The sequence below is a fragment of the Maylandia zebra genome, linkage group LG20 (genome assembly GCF_041146795.1).
Source record: "Maylandia zebra isolate NMK-2024a linkage group LG20, Mzebra_GT3a, whole genome shotgun sequence".
Taxonomy (NCBI): Eukaryota; Metazoa; Chordata; class Actinopteri; order Cichliformes; family Cichlidae; genus Maylandia; species Maylandia zebra.
The window spans coordinates 2,923,496-2,944,780 of NC_135186.1; the positions used below are offsets into that span (position 1 = coordinate 2,923,496).

Consider the following 21,285-nt stretch of genomic DNA (forward strand, 5'->3'; position numbering starts at 1 on the left):
AACATCTCATACTGAGCATCAGTTCTTTCATGGATGATGGCATAATGTCCCCAAGAGGTGCATAGCTGTAGGAGGACTATTACTCCCTGGGGAACCACCATGCACATCTTCCATAGTTAACACTGACAGCTATTCAGCTCTCAAGGTCCTGTTCTTTGCTATGTAGATTGTACTCTAGTGGATCACTTTAGAGGTCATTAGGGGCATAAAGGTGGTCCGGGACAAGTGTTAAATTGTACAGATGAAAAAAAAATGTATAGTGAGAGAAGTCTTGTCTTTAAATCAAAAGCAACATAGATCAGTAATATAAAAGGGACGCTTTAATTTAGTCTGTCTGTTGAAAATGTGGTTCCAGTTGGATGTATGTTGGAGTAAAAGAAAAGCGCAATGCAAAAAACATGGAACAAAATGCATTTGAAAATATATGATGTGTGTTTATTTTTTGGCTAACTATCTGGAAAGCGTTATTTACTTTATTTCTTACCTGGGAGTGTGTGTTGTACTGTATTGAAAGGGTAGGCTTATAAGCTTAGCGTGGATGAGTGTGGATGTGCCTACATCCTGGTGCTCTGCTGTTTCATTAGGCTCTGATTATGGGGCCTGATGCAGAGTGACAGTGTGCAGATTGAGTTGCACAGCCACTCTAATTCTCTCTATTAATAACAACCCTCCACACTGCCGTCCTGAACCACATTTATTAATCACAATTTGTCATCTGTCCGATGCTCCACCCTCTCCTTCTCCCTTCCGAATACCCTCCCTCTCTTTATTTGTGTTCTCCTCCAGCCTCCCTCCCAACAGGGCCAGTTATCCCTTGCACCGCTCCACCTCCGCCTCCTCCCACCCTCTACACCAGCTCCATTCGCCATCAACTCAGAGACATGGTCCAGCATACAGAGGGATGTTCTCACACTCTCCACTCACTTTAATTGCACTCTGGATTGAGTGTGATTAATCAAAAGCTCTCCAGTTTTAATTGGCCAAATAACAGTTAACAACTTGGATTGTGTGGACTGTTTTAGTAACAATTTACTGAAGATTATAATAAATTGCAATAAAACAAACCTCAATTTGCAATTAGTGAGCAGTTATGATGCACGTTGCTGGACTTGCAACACATCCAAACCGTGTACAGTGTAATGCATCATTATATGGACGTTCAACCATTCGGTGAGATAGCGTGCAATGGCCTTTTGGAAAACATTGATTCTTTCTAGCATTAATCCCAGCCATCTGAAATTTCTATTTGCACAAATGCTGGCATTTAATCAATATGTATGCTGGAGATATGCACAAAGTATTATTGCATTATAGGTGCGAAAAGATCCTCATAACTAAAAATCACATTTCTGCTCATGTCTCATTCAAATGGCCCTTGACCCCACAAAGAAAGATGATTTATGAGTCAGCCGGTCCCCTAGGTCTTGCTCTGCCATTCCAATTTTCAGCGTAAGGTTATGCTCATTATATTGACACTTTTAGGATATTCATTTACACTGAAGTCCAATTTTACCACATATTAGAACTTTTCTCCTAGTTTGTATCTCCAAGAGTTACAGACGTGTGAAATCGGTCTGATTGTTCACTGCAGCAGATTTAAAAAGCAGTGCCTCCACTGCTGTGCAGCACTGTTCTTCTAATTACACCGCAACCAAACCAGCCCTACGCTGCTCAGCGCTACACCCTCCAGAACCAAGGTCCCTCTACTGTTTTCTTTGAGCAGAACCGGTGTTTGGGGGAAACAGAGGCGATTTTCATGTGCAAATGTCAGTCAGTCAGCTCCCAGCAATCACAGCCCCGTCTTCTCCAGAGATCGGGGCTTGAGACACAGCCTGAATAATTTAACAGCTCTGTGCCAGCGTGCTTTAGGGTCGCAACCTTCTAAAGTGATGACAGAAAGACGTTGGCTGACTTCCCCTCCCATTCACTCCCATTACCACTTATTTACCGTTCATGATTCCAGGCAGACAAAGCAAAAGGGCCACACTGGGGAAGAAAAATCATTGGCGCTGTATAAACTGTGTCATAAAGCGGAGCGCAACCAAACAATGACATTTTCAGAGCATCCCCAAGTCGGAGGCGATCCCCTCCTGTGCTACACTGTGAAATAAACACACGCCACACACATGATCACCCAAGCCAGCAGTCGCAGACAAAAGAGATGATGGACACACACAAAGAGAAAAGGTCGTGAAGTGACACACAGCAGGGACAGATGTCAGAGCAAAAACCTTACCGGTGTATAGGTGTGGATTAAGATTCAGATGGTCAAAGAAAACACACACACACAAAAACACACACAAATCTTTTATTTCAGGAGAGGAGAGATTACAGTGATTTTCAAAGTATGACAGAAGAAAGAACAGAGGAATAGAGGACATGTTGAAAGAAATTGATCCGTCCATCTGTACGGACACATTCTACATTTCTATCATTCAGAGGGAGACAGACAGCACCCGGCCTGACAAGGGTGGTCATCACTCGACTGCAGCAGAACTGTGACAGCACTGTGACGAGGATGAATAGACTGTCCAGTCACTCAAAATACCTGCTGTCAGGGAAATTATATATTTACCCACTCCATTTATTTCTTTCATTTATACCCTTTACAACCTTTATTTAATTATCTTTTCAGCCATAAAAACTTAATAGCTTTGTGTGGACTGTATGCAACATTTCCTTCCATAAGCACGTCTTTGTTGTTGTCCACTGACAAACTGTGCATTGGTCCACTGTGTTTATAACAGTACACATTTGGAAATGCAAGACATCATCAACTCTTAATGCTTTCACGGGAAGATATCATTGGTGTGAAAGGAAGCAGCGGTGGAATGTGATACAGTGGGACGTTCCCATGGAGATGTCAACTGTGATAGCCTATTAGTCCAGTTGCTGAGATGCAGGACTGCTGGGAGGCATGAACAACATTTCCTGCTTTTTCATAAACCCCTCCCCACCCCCAAATCTGTTGTCTTGCCCTGTTGAAATGCAGCCAGTCAAGTTAAACGTTCTGCATTTACAGGCAGCTTAAAATGTCTGTGTGGCCATGTGGTTTGACCTCATGTCATGGGAATGCTTTACAAGGGCAGGCACAGGGGAAGGGAGGACAGGAGAGAGCCCTCTGAATTATTGAGAGTGATTATTTGGTGACTTATGGCTGGTGGCTGTCAGGTACGGTATGACAAACTGTGCCAAGCAAGAATTACACTTTCTCATTTCTACAGTGTCTATTTATCTGCCTTTCTCTCCCTGACCACCCTTCCGCTATTGAACACTTATCCTACTAGCTTGTCTGTCCTTGTACTTGTGAGTTTTCAGACCAACTTTAAGGGCATGTCCTCAAAAGTCCTGAAGCAAGGCGGCATGACAACTGCAAGGTTTTCTCAGGCGTGGGCATGTTTTTTACGCATAGCGACATGGCTGCAGATGGCAATTTCCATTAGTATGGTGGGTTAGTTGGTGCACTAGTTAAGGCTGAAATATCTCAGCCATGACATGATATATATAAATATCTCTTTCCCTCAAATTTCCATGTAGTGTGTTATCAACTGGTGTTTGATTTTGTTTTGATAGATCAGTTACTTTGTGAAATTGGTGTCCCTGACTCAGGACTCACACCTGCTATCGTACCTGTAGATTTTTTTAATCTATTATTAAGTTACAGTTTAGGAAATCTAACTGATGATCATATGTACTTTTGCTTCCACTCATACAGCTCAGGGTTGCAGTGGGGCTGGAGCCTTTCTGAGTGGTCACGGTTAGAGAGGCAGGGTACAGCCTGGACAGGTCACCAGTCTGTTGCACAGTTAACACATAGAAACAGTTAGATAGTCAAATTTATGCCTACAGTTTAGAAGCACAAGTTATTCTCTCTTCGAAGGCAGAGAATGGAGTTCGATGGCAAAATAAGACCAGGGGAAGGACAGCTCAAAGGCTGTTAGGGACTTTTGCATATAGCCTGCCCACTAGAGCTCACCAAGTAGTGAGGAATTTAATCAGACTCCAAAAAAATCAAAACAAATGTGACAGCCTTTAAAAAAGAAAAAAAATGGCAAAAGATGGGGGTAACAACGATTAGGCAGCCAAATCAATCTGAACAAGCACTGGGAGCTGCAAGAAGTCTTTTTGATAGAACAAGAGGAGGCACAAAGGAAACGATCAGAGCTTCAACATGGAGCTGGTCTGACGCAGTGCAAGCTGTGTGTGGGGTCCACTTAGTGAATAGACAAACTCATGGATGATGAGTGGACACAGTGTAGGGACAATCTTGACTTTGGCTGAACCCATTAAGGCTGAGAACTTCTCTCTCAGTGAATAACAAAGTTTGGAGTTCTTCAAGACCTTTCATGGCGTTCGCTATATTTGTGCTTCTCCTTGAGTGGTTTTGTTTTTCTTTTTATTGTGAACATACCAGGAGACCCATTTTCCCATTTCTAATTGACATTCCCAGTTGCATAATGTTTCTAACTGACTGATCAGGTATCAGAGATGGAGTTCTTTGTGTAAATGCAGTCTGAATTATTCATACAGGGCTGTCAGAAAAAGTGAGAGCGAGCGAGAGAGAAGGGGCATTTTAGAAATCAGCTCGATAGGCCCCTGACCATGAATAATTGATCTGAACTGATTAAAGTTTGCAGTGATTACCCCTCACCTCCCCAACAGATAAAACGCCACATCTGTGTTTGCTGTCTCTTTACTAATTCTCCTCTTTCTTTCGCTCCTCTCGCTCAAACATGTTTCAATTAACCACACGTGGTCCTGCTCTGTGAGCTGGAATGCACCAGTATTCTTTACTACTTGTGTCTTCACAATTTTCTCCGGTTTTCCAAACAATATGCTGAGTTGCCTCTTCTTGTGTTTCTGTAAAGAAAGCAATGTGTTACGTGTCCATGAAAAAAAAAATGCAATCATCTCATTGCAGTCTCAAATATTAGACCTTGATTAGTCACTGAAGTGCTGAAAAACACATATTTTCTCCTCCTCCCCCCTCAGGCAGTGAATCCTCAAATAGCAATAGACTCTGTCTCAAATACAAGTGTAATTGCAATAGGCATAACCGTCTGATGCGGTCTAACACTTACTTACTTAAGATACTGTGCTCCCAGCAGAGCTACCCTCATCAGCTTCACTGCACATCATGCACAAACACACAAAGCACACTCATTGTGCATCTGGGTCGCTTCTCACTTTCCTCAACCTTCAAGGTCCAACTAAGGATGGCACTTTGATCCGTGTTCCAGAGCCAAAGAAAGAAATGCGTGACAGAGAGCGATTCGAAGGAGGAGAGAAGCGGGAAACAGGAGGGAGTGCAGAAGAGTGACAGCTAATGACAGTAGCTACAAGCTGTGACCTTTAGCGCAATCACACAAGCATGACGCACCAGGCTCAAGGTGACAGAGGATCTGGCTACTTTGGAGGGGGATATTAAGAACAACAAAGCTTTGTGTGTTTGTGGTTAAGCAGTCATGGTCCAGCAGTGGCAATGGAGATTATAGCTACACAGGTGATCGATAGCCATGTTATTTTTGTCAGAGGACCCTGGCTAACTGTGTGTAAATGCACTTAAAGGCAAAATAAACATACAATACAAGTAAAGTCCAACAGTGCACACACGCTCCTTCGCATTACTCAAAATACACACTCTGAAACATACACACTTTGTTTGCCACTAATTTTCTTGGTAATTACTGAAAGGTAAAGAAAAGAGAAGGTTCTGCCTTCAGTTTCCCTCAAATCCCCTCAGGATCATTTAAGTCTGTCTTTTTTTCATGTAAACCTGGATTAACGTTTTCAAGACACCCCAAAAATATCACTGCATGTAAAGAGATAAAAAGTTCAGATTTGCATAACATAAGAAACCAGTCCACTTGTCAGAGGGTGACTGTTAGGTTTTGTATTGTTGATTGTCATTTATGCTTAGAAATATTTAACCATATATGCTTAGAGGTGTATAATCAATTGTGTAGTGATAGGATGTATGATCTTTAGCAGGCTGCAAAGGCTTGGTGTGTATTCCACACTGGAATGCACACCTACATCCTGGGAGCATGGGAAGAGGTCGTACCTTGTCTTATTGTTTTATGGCAGGATAAACGTATCTATATCTGTTTTAGGTTAAGTGCCTTTTGTTTAGATGAACTGTTGGACTTCCAGACCAGCAGGTTTAGGGAAGTCATTTATGGGGTCACACTCTGACCCCACACACACACACACACACACACACACACACACACACACACACACACACACACACACACACACACACAGTATTCTTTGTTCACATGTATACCTATGTAAGATGTTATATGTTAATGACCCTATGCATATTCATGTAACCACAATAAAAGGAGTGCTATGGGGAACCTGGCTGAGAGTCTGACGGAGGTCAAGTGGTGGAACGACACTTGGCTCCAGGCAGGTCTCCCTCATGCATGAGTAACAAGAAGAACTTTGCCTACTTCGTGTCTTGCTTGCTGTGTAATTATTTTGTCTTCAACATTCCAGCGAATAGGTTCAAGCTACAAACCTATCAGTGACCACTTGTCAACCCTCTTTTAAATATTCTGTAGACATGTGTAGTGCTGTGAAAAAGTATTTGCGCCCTTCTGATTTGTTAGGATTTTGCTTATTTTAATATTAGCCAAAGATAACATGAGTGAATACAAAATGCATTTTTTGAATGATTTCAAGCTATCCAAATGTATCCCTGTGTGAAAATGTAATCACCCTTAAATCGTGAATTAAGCATATTTTTTTGGAAAGCTTAGTTCACCTTTTCTAGCTACGCCCATGCGTGTTGTTTTAATGATAACTAGTATAAATACAGATTAAAAAAAAAATACATGTGACAAAGTGAAGTAGGCTATAAGATCTCAAAAAGCAACACATCATGCCTCTGTGAGAGATCAAGCAGGAACATCTGACCTATCACTTTGGAAAGGGTTACAAAGCCATTTTTAGGGCTTTGAACTGCAGAGAATGATGGTGAGGGCCATCATCCACAAATGGAGAAAACTTGGAACAGTGGTGAACTTTCCCAGGAGTCGCCACCCAACCAAAAATTACTCCAAGAACACATTGATGACTTCTCCAGGATGTCACAAAAGAACCCAGAACAACATCTAAAGAAATCTGAACTTTTTGTCAGGTTTGCATCCCGTTGCATCTGGCGTAAAACTAACACAGCATTTCATAAAATGAGGATCATACCAGCAGTCAGACATGGAGGTGGCAGTGTGGTGGTCTGGGACTGCTTTGCAACTTTTTTCCCTGAACAGCTAATGTTCACCCCACTGTGTTTGCATTTGTGTAGTCTACAGTCATGCTAGCAGCACTTTGAAGCAAACAGCACCTACACACTATGTGATTTTAGCAATTTTATGCTTTTCTTGCAAGCCACATCATGTAATAACAGTGTGGTACATACATAAAGCAAACATTTACTTAATATATGTACAATACCTACTCAAAATTAGGATACAACACATGTCTGCAACTTCTCTGCCTTTTCTTTTTTCCTGCTCAAATACAAACATTGCATCAACATTTTTATGATTGTGGAAACACTCATTTTTAACTTCATCTGTTCCATCTGGATTTGTTTCTAATCTTTTCAAAGGAGCCAGTATGTCATTTCATGCTATGCTGTTCATACATTATTAGCATTCTAAAATGCTCATGATGACAGAGTTCATGATGACTGCAAAGCAGATCTGATTATGTTCACCATTTTAGCTTAGCATGCTGTCCTGCTAACATTGGTTACCTGCAGAAGTGCCAACAGCTGAAGCAGGATGACATTTTCTATGTTGGCTGCTTGGTCATAAACCAAAGAACTGACAGGTAGCAGTAATAGTATTGCACTAACTTGGTGTTAGATGAAGAGTAAAGGGGATGACCACAAATGACACAAACTCACATGCAAGCAGTGCTCCTGTATTCCCTGAAACCAATGAGAGCTTATATTAACAGGCACAGGTTATATCTAAGTGAACATCTCGAATAAATATTAAGCATCTTCATTGCAGCCTTCTTCATGAAGAGATCTTAATTATGTTGCTTGTGTTAAGGTTCAGATATTGAGGAGGGAGAGTACAAACAACCATTGGTCCAGAAGATCTTGGTCAAACAATGATTTTAATGAATACACACGTGTGGGAAGACACTCTGTACGTAGACAGCAAGTGATCTTCGACTTAATCAAAGCATACACAGATTTTATAGCATCAGGGTTTGATTTACTGACGCCCCCTTCATGCGTCACAGACAGGATATATACATACGTCAATATCAAAACAACAATGACTTTTAGATAGTTCAAAAGAACATCATCTTCTATTTTCATGGCCGATTCCTCCGGTCAACCTTTTGACTTCCCGTTCAGCCACCCATTGGGCAAGACCTCGTTCCTTATTTTCAGAGACACCAAGGGATGGTTCCTCTTTTTATAGAGACACTTTCGCAGTTCGAACCAGACATGACTAACCTCTTTCCTATAAATAATTCATCTGTGTGTGTATGTGTATGTCACCTCTCACTGACTGTCTCTTGTCCTTAAATGCTCTTTCTCAATTCACCTGCTGCACTTCTGACCTTTCACCAGACCAGAGGCTTACTGAGACTATTTATATGTCATCTACTAAATGTTCTAATCAAAAACCTCTAATGAAACCTTAATATAAAATGATCTGATATATAAGTGTTTTGTAAGCATGTACGCAGTTTTAACCTTCTATAGCTCCAAGTCACTTGCACAATAGATTGTCCGGACATCGCGCCGAACAAAGCTTCCAACCCCCAATTAATTGACTGAGCTCCAACTCTAAGCACAGATATGCATTGTGTATAAAAAATACAAAGTTAACATCTTAAGGCCTTCTTAAAGCTATCTGTTACATTGTTAAAGCAATGATCGTCTTAGCCTGCTGCTCAAAATAACTTTCTGCTTTCACTTCTGCAAACTCTCTGCAACTTCCTGTCAGCCTGCAACTTAGTCTTTCTGAAAGACACCCACTGTTTAAACCTCTGAATGCAATATAAACTACAGATTATATTTATTATTTAACAATAGCAGTAAAATAATTTCCCTGCTCCACACTTGTCCGCCACACCTTCCCTGGTTCATCTGCGCACTCTGGTTCAGTCAGAGAATAGACAACCTGCACAGTTGACCCCATTGATCTACAGGTTTTCTGCGGGGGGGGGAGGGGAGGAAAATGGGGTGTACAGATAGGATGTGTCCAGTTCAGGTCCCTGGTGGAGGTTTTCAAGTGGCTGGGTGCTCTGTCTGTCCTGTCAGCCCTGAGCAAACACCCCATCCTAAAAGGGAAGGAGGGAAAAAAGCTCTCAGATAGCATCACACACGGCTGGCCAGGGCCTCACTAGTAGTCCACTTGTCTGCTCTCCCCTCCGCCGAGCCTTCGCAAGAGATGGGAGGAATACTAAGAGAGCAGGCATAGATTTTCTGCTGGAGTGGGGGCGGGGGGGTGGAGTTGTGGAGAATGAGAGGAAGGCTGCTGGTGGGTGGTGGGCTTGACTGCCCACATCAAACTCCCCTCCTTTTCTCTCACCCCTCTCCCTTTCTCCTCCTCTCCTTCTCATCTGCCTGACTCTGGAGGGACCCTGTGTTTGTCAGCCAGGCAGTGGAGCGTCTCCCTCTAACCCCACCTCCTCCTGGTTCTCTGTCTTTTCCCTTTTCTTTCGCAGTTTCGCTCTCACTCTATAAACCTCCACCTCTCGCTTACCCCGTTTCCCTTGTCTTTTCACCATCCCTGTTTTCTGTTTTCCTCACGTCTGGTAAACAGCCTCTCTACTCCTCCATTAAAAGAAGGCCTGCGATGAAGTCTATAAAGACCAGAAAGGGAATGAGATATGACAGAGGCTGTTAAATAGGGTGGGCTAACTCAGTTTCACCTAAGGGAGTTAAAGAAAAACACTGAAAACAATCACTTTATGCTTAATATTAAGGAATCCCATTAAGGAAATTTTGGATGTAGAGCCCTTTACTGCCCTGACTGCAAATTAAGTCGCACTCAATCAATTCTGCACATGAGAATCTATTTTTCAGGTTTCATCTGTAAGTGTACTAGTGCACATGTGAAAAGAAATGGTAGAAATCCTTTAGTGCTTGCTTGATAAACAGAAGTTTTTTAAGCATATTAAGTTCATTTTACTATTTCATTAAAAATTTTAGCTCATTTTGAATTTGACGGCAGTAACGTATCTCAAAAAGGTTGGGACAGGGTCGTGTTTGCCACTGTGTAGCATCCCCTTTTCTTTTAATAACAGCCCATAAACATCTGGGAGCTGATGAGAGCAGCTGCTGGATTTTGACAGGGTACCTTTGCCCCATTCCTGCCTGATTAGGATTCTAGCTGCTCGACAGTGCGGGTCTTCTTTGTCATATCATTCATAAAATGGTATGTTTTCTCAGTTTAAACATTTGATATGTTTTCTATGGGTTTGTGAGATTTGTGAATCCTTGCATTCTGTTTTTATTTATATTGTTCAGAAATCTCCACATTTTCAGATCAGCGTTTGTAACTTAACTGCAGACATTTCAGGTTGACTCCAGGCGTCTATTTGGCTTTTAAAAGCTAGATCGAGCTCCAAACCTACATCACGCTGATCAAACATTGGATTTGTACATTATGAAGAAACACATTACATTATGTCGGGATGAAATATTATTTTATATTCATAATCTATGTTACTATGCATAATCCTTATTATTACTGTTTCACCATTTATGATTTATCATTGTTATCATTTCATTGACACATTTATTGAAACTGGTGAGGTTATATTAAAGTCTGTATTTCAGGTGTTAGCATAAGCACATAATCTTTCATTGCAGGTGCAACTGTAACATGTTATACACATATTGCATAAGTAAAGGGTTGAAGCTTGGTCAAGTTAATTAATGGTTTGAAGCTACGGGCAGCGCGATGTCTGGCCGATCAATGGAGCAAAGTTCAAGCTGGAAGGATTGCTTATATATATATATATATATATATATACAATTTAACAAATGTTTTCTATGATTGTTTAAGAAAGGAAATAAAGGCCGTGTGCCCTGTGCTGTGGATGTTTGCCTGGTAACAGGCGATGTAGAGGAAGGTCATGCACTTAGATTAACGACACAGACACATAGCCTGTCTGGGTGAAAGGATTGCAAGTGTTGTTTAAGTCTAGACAAGTAGAACAACAGGATGCATCTGGAGGAACTGAAAGAGGAACTGTTCTGTTTTAGTGACGCGAGGTACTGGTCATCATAAGTATAAATATTACAACCACCTATTGTTAGGGGGGAGATGGAGTCTGATGTTTTACAGAGTCTATCTTCACCACATATATGTGTTTTAATAAAATAATTTGTGTTGACCCACTATGGACTTTCAGTCGTATGTCTCTTCCTCAAAATTCGAACCGCGACAATTACTTTCCTATTTTTGAAATATTTAATTGATTTCTGTCATTTCCTGCACTGACCCTACACCATCCTACATTTCCAACAGTCAAGATGACTGAATTTTATTTTTGTATGTAGTAAGGCACTGAAAAGTAAAGCTAAAACACAGTTTATGTAAATCTATCTTTAGATCATAGCTGCAGAACTCACTGCCAAAGGCTTCACAATATCATGAAATGTTTCTTCTTCAACAGTGAGTTTTGTGGGTCACATGAGAAGCATTTCTGTAATTGTTAATGTCATAATAAACCTAATATGCTTCCACTGTACTGGTGTGAAAGGAGAAATCTAAAACCAAATCAGTCTATACTAATAAAATTTGAGGCAAATTAAAGAAAACTATGTGCTCAACAATGTGCAGACACTTAACATATATAGCTTTAAATGTAACTTACTTAGCTCATGTCTCATTTTCCTTACTGTCACCTTCCTCCATCTTATCTTATTCCTTTACTCCTCTCTCTCTGCTCCTGCCGCCGTCTCTGGACGAGTCATCCAGAGCTCGCTCCATGTGTGTTGAGATTAGTGGTAGAGTGTGGGGCTCTATTGATTTCTGAAGCTGTGAGATGACAAGTTTGATTCTATATCACAGGGTTTACGTCTGATTTGTTCCGGGCAGAAAGCACCAAACAAGTTACTCAACCGTACCGCCTGTGAAGACATTTTTACTTTATATCGTTTATGTCTCGAGAATAGTTTTGTTTGTGTATGTGAAAGTGTCAGTGGCAGTCCGTTGTGGCGCACCACTGAGCTGCCAGGTCACATTGCAACAAATGCCGAAACAAAGGAAGATGACTCACGGTGACATTTGGCGAAGGAGGCCCCCTGTGGATGAAATCTATCATGCCTCCAGATGTGGCCTGCAGCTGGGGTAGGTAGATCACAGACTGACACAAGGAGATGGAGTAAGGGTGTGGCAATGTCTGTATCACCTCATTAGGGAAAACTTATCACACAGAAACCTCTGTCCCTACCGTTTGGAAGGAATGGAGTCTCCTTCCAAAGGAGCTGACAAAGTTTTCTGATCATGGAATCGCTTTGTCGGGGAAAAAAGGCTCTTGGTGACTTTTGGCTGTTTACCTTCCTCCTTCTGTTTTGAGCTTACTCTGAAAGAAGATCCACATCGATATCTATAGCTGTGCTTTTTGCTGACTGACGTGTGTGTTGTGTTTTGCTCGCTGACTTGATCGGCCAGGTGCCTAACATTTTTTATCTATAAGGATTCTATGCATCGCTGGCTCTATAAATCAGTCTGGGGGGCCTTGTCACTTAAAGTAGACGTTAATAGCTGACAGTTTATTGACCGGCCTGCCTGTATTTGTTAAACCAGCAGGCTGTTTTTCCAAGACTACAACCTAAATTGCATCCTTATATACCAACAACAAACTTCCTTCCTCCCCCGCAGCTATTTATCTACCTTTCAATCCATGTCACCTTTCATTTCTTGCTATTGTTTTCAGCTGTCTGCTTGCCTGACCCCTGGTCTCCCTTGAAAGATGCGTGTGGATTTCTGGCAGCTTGCTGTTTTATTTATCTTTTTTGACCAATTCTGCAATTGGCCTATGAAGCTTTCTTTGAAGTTTCCCTGCATCTCTGCAACATCTTGTGCAACATCAAAGACAACACATTACACGGGGGCAGAGTTCAACCGAGAGCCACTGCAATTCAAGCATCATCGGCATGTTTCTCTTTTCTCCTTCTGCAGGGGTGCAGCACTGCTGAAGGAGAGGAATAGCGAGTGGTGGGCGGGTGAGTGTGGGGACAGCTTCCCTTCCTCCGTTTGTGTCCATCATGTGTCATGGCCGCTCTTGGCTTTCATGTTCTGTCTGGCTGAGTTTCCTGCTCCAGCAGTCTCTGTTTCCTTGCTGAAAATCGGTGTCCCTCAGAGGCAGGAGAGACTCCCTCCTCTGCATCCATTTCAGCTCAGCTCAGCGTAGCCGGGCTCGGCTCTCACCTTGCTGACACCAGCTCCTCAGCAGACACCTTTCCCCCTGCATGGGCTCAGCTGGCTGACAGGCAGCTGTCCGTACAGATAAAGCAGAGCAGGGCACACACTGTACTCTGAGTCACCATCACTGCTTACTGCTGTAACACCTTTGCTATTGACACCTCTTTTGGTTACAACATTTCTCTAGCAAGCATCTCACGCTACCTCCAAAAAAGCAACATCACTGAAACTGATAACAGGCGATTTTTATCTTCTATCTCTGACTGAAGATCACACAGAGCTTTTTTTATTTAAAAAAAAAAACATCCTGTAATTTAATAATTCTTTGATATTTTTTTTTTCCTGTAACTTCAACAGGATCAAACTAAACACAAAAAATGACAAGTATATTTCACATGTGGTCAATATTTAGACCTAATGCAGGGGACTTTGAGTGAAACACCTAAGAAGTAGTCTTTGTTTGATTACCATGGGAAAGAAAAATTCAATTCCAGGGGCCCAAAACAAGCCAGTGGCTGATGAAGACAAATGTGCAAACACATGTTGGCAGAATTGCTTTTTGGTTGACTGTGATCGGCTACGCTCAGGAGGGCGGAACCAGGAGTTGTGATTTATAGTTTTGCGCTGTCCCTGGATCACCACTGTCTGCTACCTCCCACTACTGTAATTACCACGTGTGTCCATTAGAATAGTCCTACTGCCCACAATGCATCACCTCAGCGGAGAGGAGAGGAGAGATATCGCTTCAGAGATAGTCTTGTTATTCAAACAGTGTTCTCTCCAAAAGCATGATACAGAGGAGGGCAAAAAGACACTGCAGATGATGTGATAAAGGTCAAAAAGAAACATACTGAAAGGTTGAGGGGTGTATTGAAAATGCTAGATTAAGGACAAAAACCTGTAGATCCTATAGGTGAGTCATATAAGGTAGGTATTTATCTACAGTGCTGCTGCAGCTGTTTAGCTAATAATTAATTGGTTTTATGTAGCTCTATCTTTGAATTTCACAATATATTTTCTCTTGTTTTATTTTATATGCCCTATATCGTATCCACATTGCTCCAGATCCAAGTCTGCTTTGACTAACGTCTGCTGGTCGAGTTTGCTTTGCCTTGGGCCTTATAGCATCTCCTAGTGGGCAAAGTGCCTGATGCTTTCAGGTCCCTGGAAAATGAACGCTTTGAATAATGTGATTCAGTCAATACTTTCAGGTACCTTGACAAGTAAGAGAACTTGACACCCTCTGATGTTGTTTATGAGTTGAATTTCTCTGCAGTGTTTCCATTATGGATCATTTCCCTTTGCTGTTTTATAGTCAGGCTGCGTTCGCAGTTCACCGGCTAAAGACTTTGTCAAAATATTTGTATCTGCCCGCATCAATTACAGTGCTTTTTTTTTTTAGTTGAGTGGTAATAAACCACTTTACATAAACAACTACATTCATTTTTCTTTCCTAAATGAATATTTTTTTTACCAAGTCTACCCAAAGAAGAACTGAATCTTTTCCTTTCTTTTTCTTAAAAAGTCTGAACTGATAATGAGACCTGGCACTAGGCTCTGGTCAGTGTCATTTATGCTGTAATTGGCCTGGGGATTAAAGGGCAGCCATGCATCAGAGAAGATGAGAACTAAGTGGCTTACAATGACAGAAGTGAGAGAATGAAATATATTATAGACAGCTCGCACAAATCACCATCTAAAGCGTTTATTAGTCCAATTATGACGGAGATCATTACACGAATGAAGAAGTACATGCATGAGTTCATGAAGTAATCAATTGAGGAATCAATTAAAAACCAAAACACACTTAAAGCATTCAGAACTAACTTGCCAAGTGTATCAACAGCAAAAGGTCATTGACAGCATAAAAGACATCACCAGCCTAATATTGTCTGGGTGAAAGGTTTTCTCCACATAATCCGACCAGTTCTTGTCTTTTCATAAAACTAAACCTGCTCACTGTAAATAAAAATAAAACAGCAAAATTTAAATTTCTGACAAACATAAATGCCCGTGAAATATCACCTGTTAACTCCCACCCAAGAAAACAGCATCGTGGTTGGCATCTTTCAGTAAAAGAGTGGAAATCTTTTTTAATGTGTTGTTTTTTAAAGGAAGAATTTGAAAATAAGTAATTTGTACAGCATGAAAAAATGAGTACAAATATGGATTTCAGGGATTGCTTCTGTTGTCTGTGTATTTGTTTCACATGATTAAGTCTCCCATCACTCATATTTTTTAGGCGTACAAATAGCTCAACAACAACCTTGTAGGCAGACATAAACTGACTGAGTTCACGTCCTTTGTGAGACTGAAATCCCAGCACTCCAAATCTCCAAACTATATATAGAATAAACAAGTTCTTGGCAGCATTGCAGCTGATTTAAGTGGTTGAATCACAGGTCACACGAACGACAGTGTTTACACACAGACGGCGCTCTGTTGTTCACGCTGATATCGTAGCTTATTAGAGAAACAACCACGGTCTCGATTGATCTATATGACCGAAAGCTCAAGAGGTTCAGGCTGAATTTGTGAGTCATTGATTTCTGTGGCTTATTAAAGGTATGAGTAGCTTACTATACAGAGAGATGTGAAAGCAGGATTACCAGGAAATAGGGGTATTGATTGGGTCAAGAAGCTAAGACTCATATTTCAAATTCCAAAATGGAAACTGGATTTGACTCAAGAGCAGTGTTGAGTGAAACAATATAAAGCATCCTTGATTATTCTGGTCATTAAAAAAAAGATTAATAAAGGCTGCTTCATGTATATTATACATATGATTGCTATTTGGAATTATGCATCATTGATATATCTAATTTTTAGACACATTAATATTTAAGCATTATTTTAATGTTGTAAGTGGTCAAAATGTAAACATTTCATAGCTGAATTGCTTATTCTATCATCTGCAGTTCTGGAAATACCTACAGGCAGGTTAGAATTACCAGAGAACCTAACTCCATGCATGTCTTTGGACTGTGGGTGGAAGCTTAAGTACCCGGACAGATCCCCTCGCAAAGGCCACTCAAAAAGGCTTCAGACTGGATTCAAACCCAGGACCTTCTCGCTGTGTGGGGGCCGAACTAACCAAACTAAAACAAAACAAACAAACAAAAAACCACAGAAAACCCTCTGTTTCTCCAAAATATGCTGCATCTTCTTTTTCTTTCTGGTAGCTTCCATCATATTCAATAAAATGTGCAAAGCTTGTGACTTTTTGGTAACTTTCTTTGATGGGTATGACATCAGACAGGCTGACCTTTTTCCTTTTTCTGTCTATAATTAAAAAAAAGTCTTCCCTTCATATGCAACTAGTAAAAGCCAGACTTTAGAAAAGCGCATGTCCTGCAGAACCAGTCAAAATGTGAGACACTGTCTAAAGATATGTGTGCGTTTGTATGTGGGGGTAAAATGCTGTGCAGTCCCACATAAAGAGGGACAGTAAGTGATTATAATGTAACCTGCTTGATAAATATGCATTTATTTTATTGTACTTCTTATCTTGTCCAGAAGGTGGCGCCGTCTCTGCGTCTTTGCTGTCGGATTGTTTTCTTCATGTGTGACGAGTCCGGAATAAGGAAGGACAAAATTCATTTGGCGATCTTTGCTCTAAACAAAGTGAGAGCACACTTTCAACCTGAATGCAACGCAGAAACAGACGTTTTCCTCACTCTCACAGCGGAAGTTACCGCGTTGCGAGCTTTGTTTCTTCAGTTTTTACGACATTTCGTGTCGTGGATTTCCTGCCTTGCAGTGCTAGCTAGCTGCTATATTTTGACAGAGCCTTGCTGCTGATCCTTCAGTCGTCGTGCCAGTTGTTTTGCCTTTGGGGAAATGTCGTGTGGTTGGGGAAGATCCTGGATGTTTGCTGCAGCCGCAGTGGTGACCGTGTTTCTGCTGGATGTTGTCGTTTTTGCTCGAGCTAAGGTAAAAGACCTGCTGGTACCCAGAGGATCTGTGTTTGTGGATTAAATGTCATCAAGTATCGCTTTGTTTATGGGAAGATGTTCAGTAAACTGCTCAGTTTTATTCAGTGAAATATAAAGATTGTATAGTTAAATAACGAAATGTAAAATAATAGTTCAAGGGCGATATTGTCAGCACAATTATGCAATTACATCTACTTAAACAATACCTGTTTATGTTAGTCTTACATTATTTTATCTAAATAATGATTATCTTGATTAAAGTTTTTGTCAGAATTTTCCCAAGTGCTTTTTTAACTAAACAACATAAGAATTTTCTTTAGAGACTATAAATCAGTTTTATTTGCGCACAGAAAAACATTATTAGGGTAAATATTATTATAATATAATATTATCTCTCTGAAAGATTTCAAAGACTCTGGAAAGAAAACTCGTGAGAGATGTGTCTAAATACCCCTGAACCACTGCCAGGACACTCGTGAATTTCTTAGCCAAGTTGGGAATTGTAGTCTTAAAGAAGACAATCAACTAGAAGTAGGAATACACTGCGAGGTTGCAGACTAACACAAACTCCAGTTCTGCAGAAGAGACGCCTTCAAAGCAGACTGAAGTCTGCCAAGGTCAACCTGGAGAATGAGTGTGCATAGAAAGTGAGTCCTTTGGTCAGATGAGACAAAAGGGAAAAGGTGTACAACTCACTGGGAATCTCATTAAGGTAGAAGGTATCATAAAAGATGGATACGTGAAGTGTTTGAAAGAAAACATCAAGCAGTCAGCAGCAAAACTGGGTCTGGGTTATGCTTTATTTTTCAACACGATAATCACCCAAAACATGCGTCACTCCTGTGAAGAGCTGCCTCCAAAACACCACCGAATTTGGAGGCATTTGAGAAATTGTCCTGGGATCACTCAGGAGGTGTGTGTGAGACTCGTTGGAAACTTCAAAAGTATAGTATCGTAGGCTAATAATTTTGGCTCTGGTATTTTTTGGCTAATGTGAAATAATTTTGTTTCTGTGCCCAAATTAAAATTATGTAAAAGAAAAGAAAAGCTGTGTTTTTAAACTTCTTGCACTGTCAAACAGCACTTAAATGCTCCAAAAGATAAAGTTTTCATAGAGGATCTCAAAATTTTGTCCTTATCTGTGTGTTTGTGCCATTTGACTTAGAATAACTTGAGTATATGTCAGAGTGTTTGTTTGTATAACTGCTTGTGTTAATAACAGAGAGACGTCTGAAGTGGTGCTGTGGGGGAAAGATGGGCTGAATCTGGGCCACTTTTACAAAAGTTCCTTAATTCTTGCAGAGCTTTGAGGATGTCCGCTGCAAATGCATCTGTCCGCCCTACAGAAACATTACCGGTCACATCTATAACAGAAATTTCTCCCAGAAAGATTGGTAAGAAGAATATTTTTATTTAGACTTTCATGGATTTTTAAAGAAAAGGCGTTACTCTTTCACTGCGCTAGTGTTTTTAGGGGTTTTCTTTCTCTTAGCTCAGTAGAAATGACAAACGTTTTCATGTTTTTCACAGCAACTGCCTGCATGTAGTGGAGCCCATGCCTGTTCCTGGCCATGATGTGGAAGCCTACTGTCTGCTTTGTGAGTGCAAGTATGAAGAACGAAGCAGCAACACAATTAAGGTACAACTGACTTTCTCTTGGATATGACGACATATCTTCCTCAGCTTTGATTCCCAAGCAAAGCGGGTTCATTGTGATTGTTTGTCATACAAGATGAGTCGTTGAAAATCTTGCAAAGCCTTTCTAGTTTATTGTTTGTTTGTTTTTTTTTTAAAGAAAAGATTTGTAAGAATAGTTTGCAAAGCTTATATGTTGGATTCAATGAGTTACTCTTGCTAAATATCGCAGGTGACCATCATCATTTACCTGTCAGTCGTGGGCGCCTTGCTGCTCTACATGCTCTTCCTGCTACTGGTTGATCCTCTTATCCGCAAGCATGACCCGTACACCCAGCCGCTGCACAATGAGGAAGACTCTGAGGTAACCATTCAAGAAGACAGCATCCAAGCACACTCCAGTGTATTTATTTGGGTTCTGTGGAGTTTAAAGTTCTTGATTTCAAACCGTCTCTGGTTTGTGTTCAGGAGATGCGTCCGCAGGCAGAGAGCAGCAGCCAGGCCAGAGGAAACACGGTGCTGGAGCGGGTTGAGGGAGCACAGCAGCGCTGGAAAAAGCAGGTCCAGGAGCAGCGCAAAACGGTCTTTGACCGCCACAAGTTGTTAAGTTAAACCTTAAGGCTGACCTTAACGCCAAGTTTAGAGTGCGTAACCTTCCTGGGCCGTCTGCTATTACACCAGTGGCACTGTCACAAAACCTCTTGTCATTGCTGTGCACCGCATCTGCCGAATTAATATTTAAACATTACACATCTACTACGACAATGTTTAAACTTGGTTTATTTACTAGATGTAAAAACTTGAGATGGGCAAAGCTGCAGTTTAAAGAAAACTGATGCTTGAAGCACTGCTGAAGACCTAAAGTCATCTCAGCAAATCCTTTCAGCAAATTGCACATCAGTGCAGCTTTGAATGTCTTAATAAAATAATAACTTTTCCCATTTTGCACTGGCTGTCAAAAGCATTTCAGCTTATTGTGTGTTAATATTTATAATTGTTTTTCCTTCAAGCATAATTTATGATGTGATCTCAGAATAAGCTAACTTAATTAGGACTGCTCTGTCTATACAGTTGCAATGCTGTTGCTATTGTTTTGGCACTAATTATTTATTGGTATTTAAATCTGGATGAATTTAATGTATGATTGTTGATTTTGGACTTTGTATACTCACATCTGAGCAGCGCCCCACTCTGTGCCTTTTCTCTCTTTGTGTGGGAGATCGTGTTTCTCCCAACTTTACAGCTTTCTAAAAATAACAGACGGAAAGGTCAACTAAGAAATTTCACCCATTGTTAACTAGTGCTTGCATTTGTATTAATTTTATTCTTACATTTTCTGACTGAACCCAGCACCATAGCCATGTGTGGGGTTTTTTTGTTTGTTTTTTTTGTTGTTGTTTTTTCTGCAGCACAATTTGACGTAACACTCTTTTCATGCAAAGAGAGAAAAAGAAAAGGAGGCATTTATCAGAGTTTTAAAGGGACTCTCAGAAAAATCACAGGAGAATGCATTAAACCACTAAAGCTGATGATAATGTGGCAGAATCCAGATGCTTCGTGGCTTCAGGGCCTTGTGTGCATCATTATCTGTCAGTGAATTCCTGCTCACATCCTATTACTGAAGCTCCCAGTTGGGAAATTATTAGTACAGCAAAAACAGGCACACTGGTTTGCATTACTGTACCTCATACACAGTATGATCTACTGAAGTTTATTGGTTTCTAATTTATCTTTTTAATTGATTTTTGATTAGTTGATTTGTAATTACTGTTTAATATCCCTTCTGTCAATGTATTATATGCATCTCTGGCCTAAGTGTGCTATAGAACCATATGTTTAGCTTGATGTGAAATAATAAAGGAAAATTCCTCAAAAAAAAGGTTTTGGAATTTCTTTCTCCTGCAGTTACTTTTCTCCTTTCATATCTGCTGTTCCTGTTAATGGCGCTAGAGGGCGACAAAGTACACAGTAAGTGCGCGTTCTTGCACTGGTCTGTGGTGCTTGAAGATTGCTCACATGTTGAGTGGTTTTCAGCTGCTGGGAAAACAGTCACCTGTGGCATGTTTAAGACATTTTGCCAGTTTGAAAAGGTGTTTTGAAATGTGTAACTACAAACGTCCTGGTTTGGGAATTACACGTTTTGAAACGGATACCTATTGTTCATTATTCCTTTAAATACCAGCCTTCAGTTATTATTTAGAAATGCCAAAAAGCTGCATTATAGTGGGGTTTTTTTTTAATAACTACAAGTCTGTGTACTACTTATGAATCCTAAATACGAGGTTGACATTAAAGTA

At 40.7% G+C, this 21,285-nt stretch overlaps 1 protein-coding gene across 1 annotated transcript; it reads left to right on the forward strand.

Moving 5' to 3' along the window:
- Window positions 1–16,955: 16,955 nt before the first annotated feature.
- Window positions 16,956–20,865, forward strand: tmem9 (transmembrane protein 9). Its single transcript, XM_004558745.6, has 5 exons — window positions 16,956–17,351; window positions 18,656–18,747; window positions 18,884–18,992; window positions 19,221–19,352; window positions 19,457–20,865. The coding sequence occupies exons 1-5, from the start codon at window positions 17,259–17,261 to the stop codon at window positions 19,598–19,600; spliced, it is 570 nt and encodes a 189-aa protein (XP_004558802.1). The 5' UTR covers window positions 16,956–17,258; the 3' UTR covers window positions 19,601–20,865.
- The last annotated feature ends 420 nt before the right edge of the window (window positions 20,866–21,285 follow it).

What these genes read in the sequence shown, in the direction of transcription:
- tmem9 (XM_004558745.6), top strand. Translation starts at nt 17,259, where the DNA reads ATGTCGTGTGGTTGGGGAAGATCCTGGATGTTTGCTGCAGCCGCAGTG. An exon ending in GAAGCAGCAACACAATTAAG is followed by an intron (nt 18,993 to 19,220) that starts GTACAACTGACT and finishes TAAATATCGCAG; the next exon opens with GTGACCATCATCATTTACCT. An exon ending in ACAATGAGGAAGACTCTGAG is followed by an intron (nt 19,353 to 19,456) that starts GTAACCATTCAA and finishes GTTTGTGTTCAG; the next exon opens with GAGATGCGTCCGCAGGCAGA.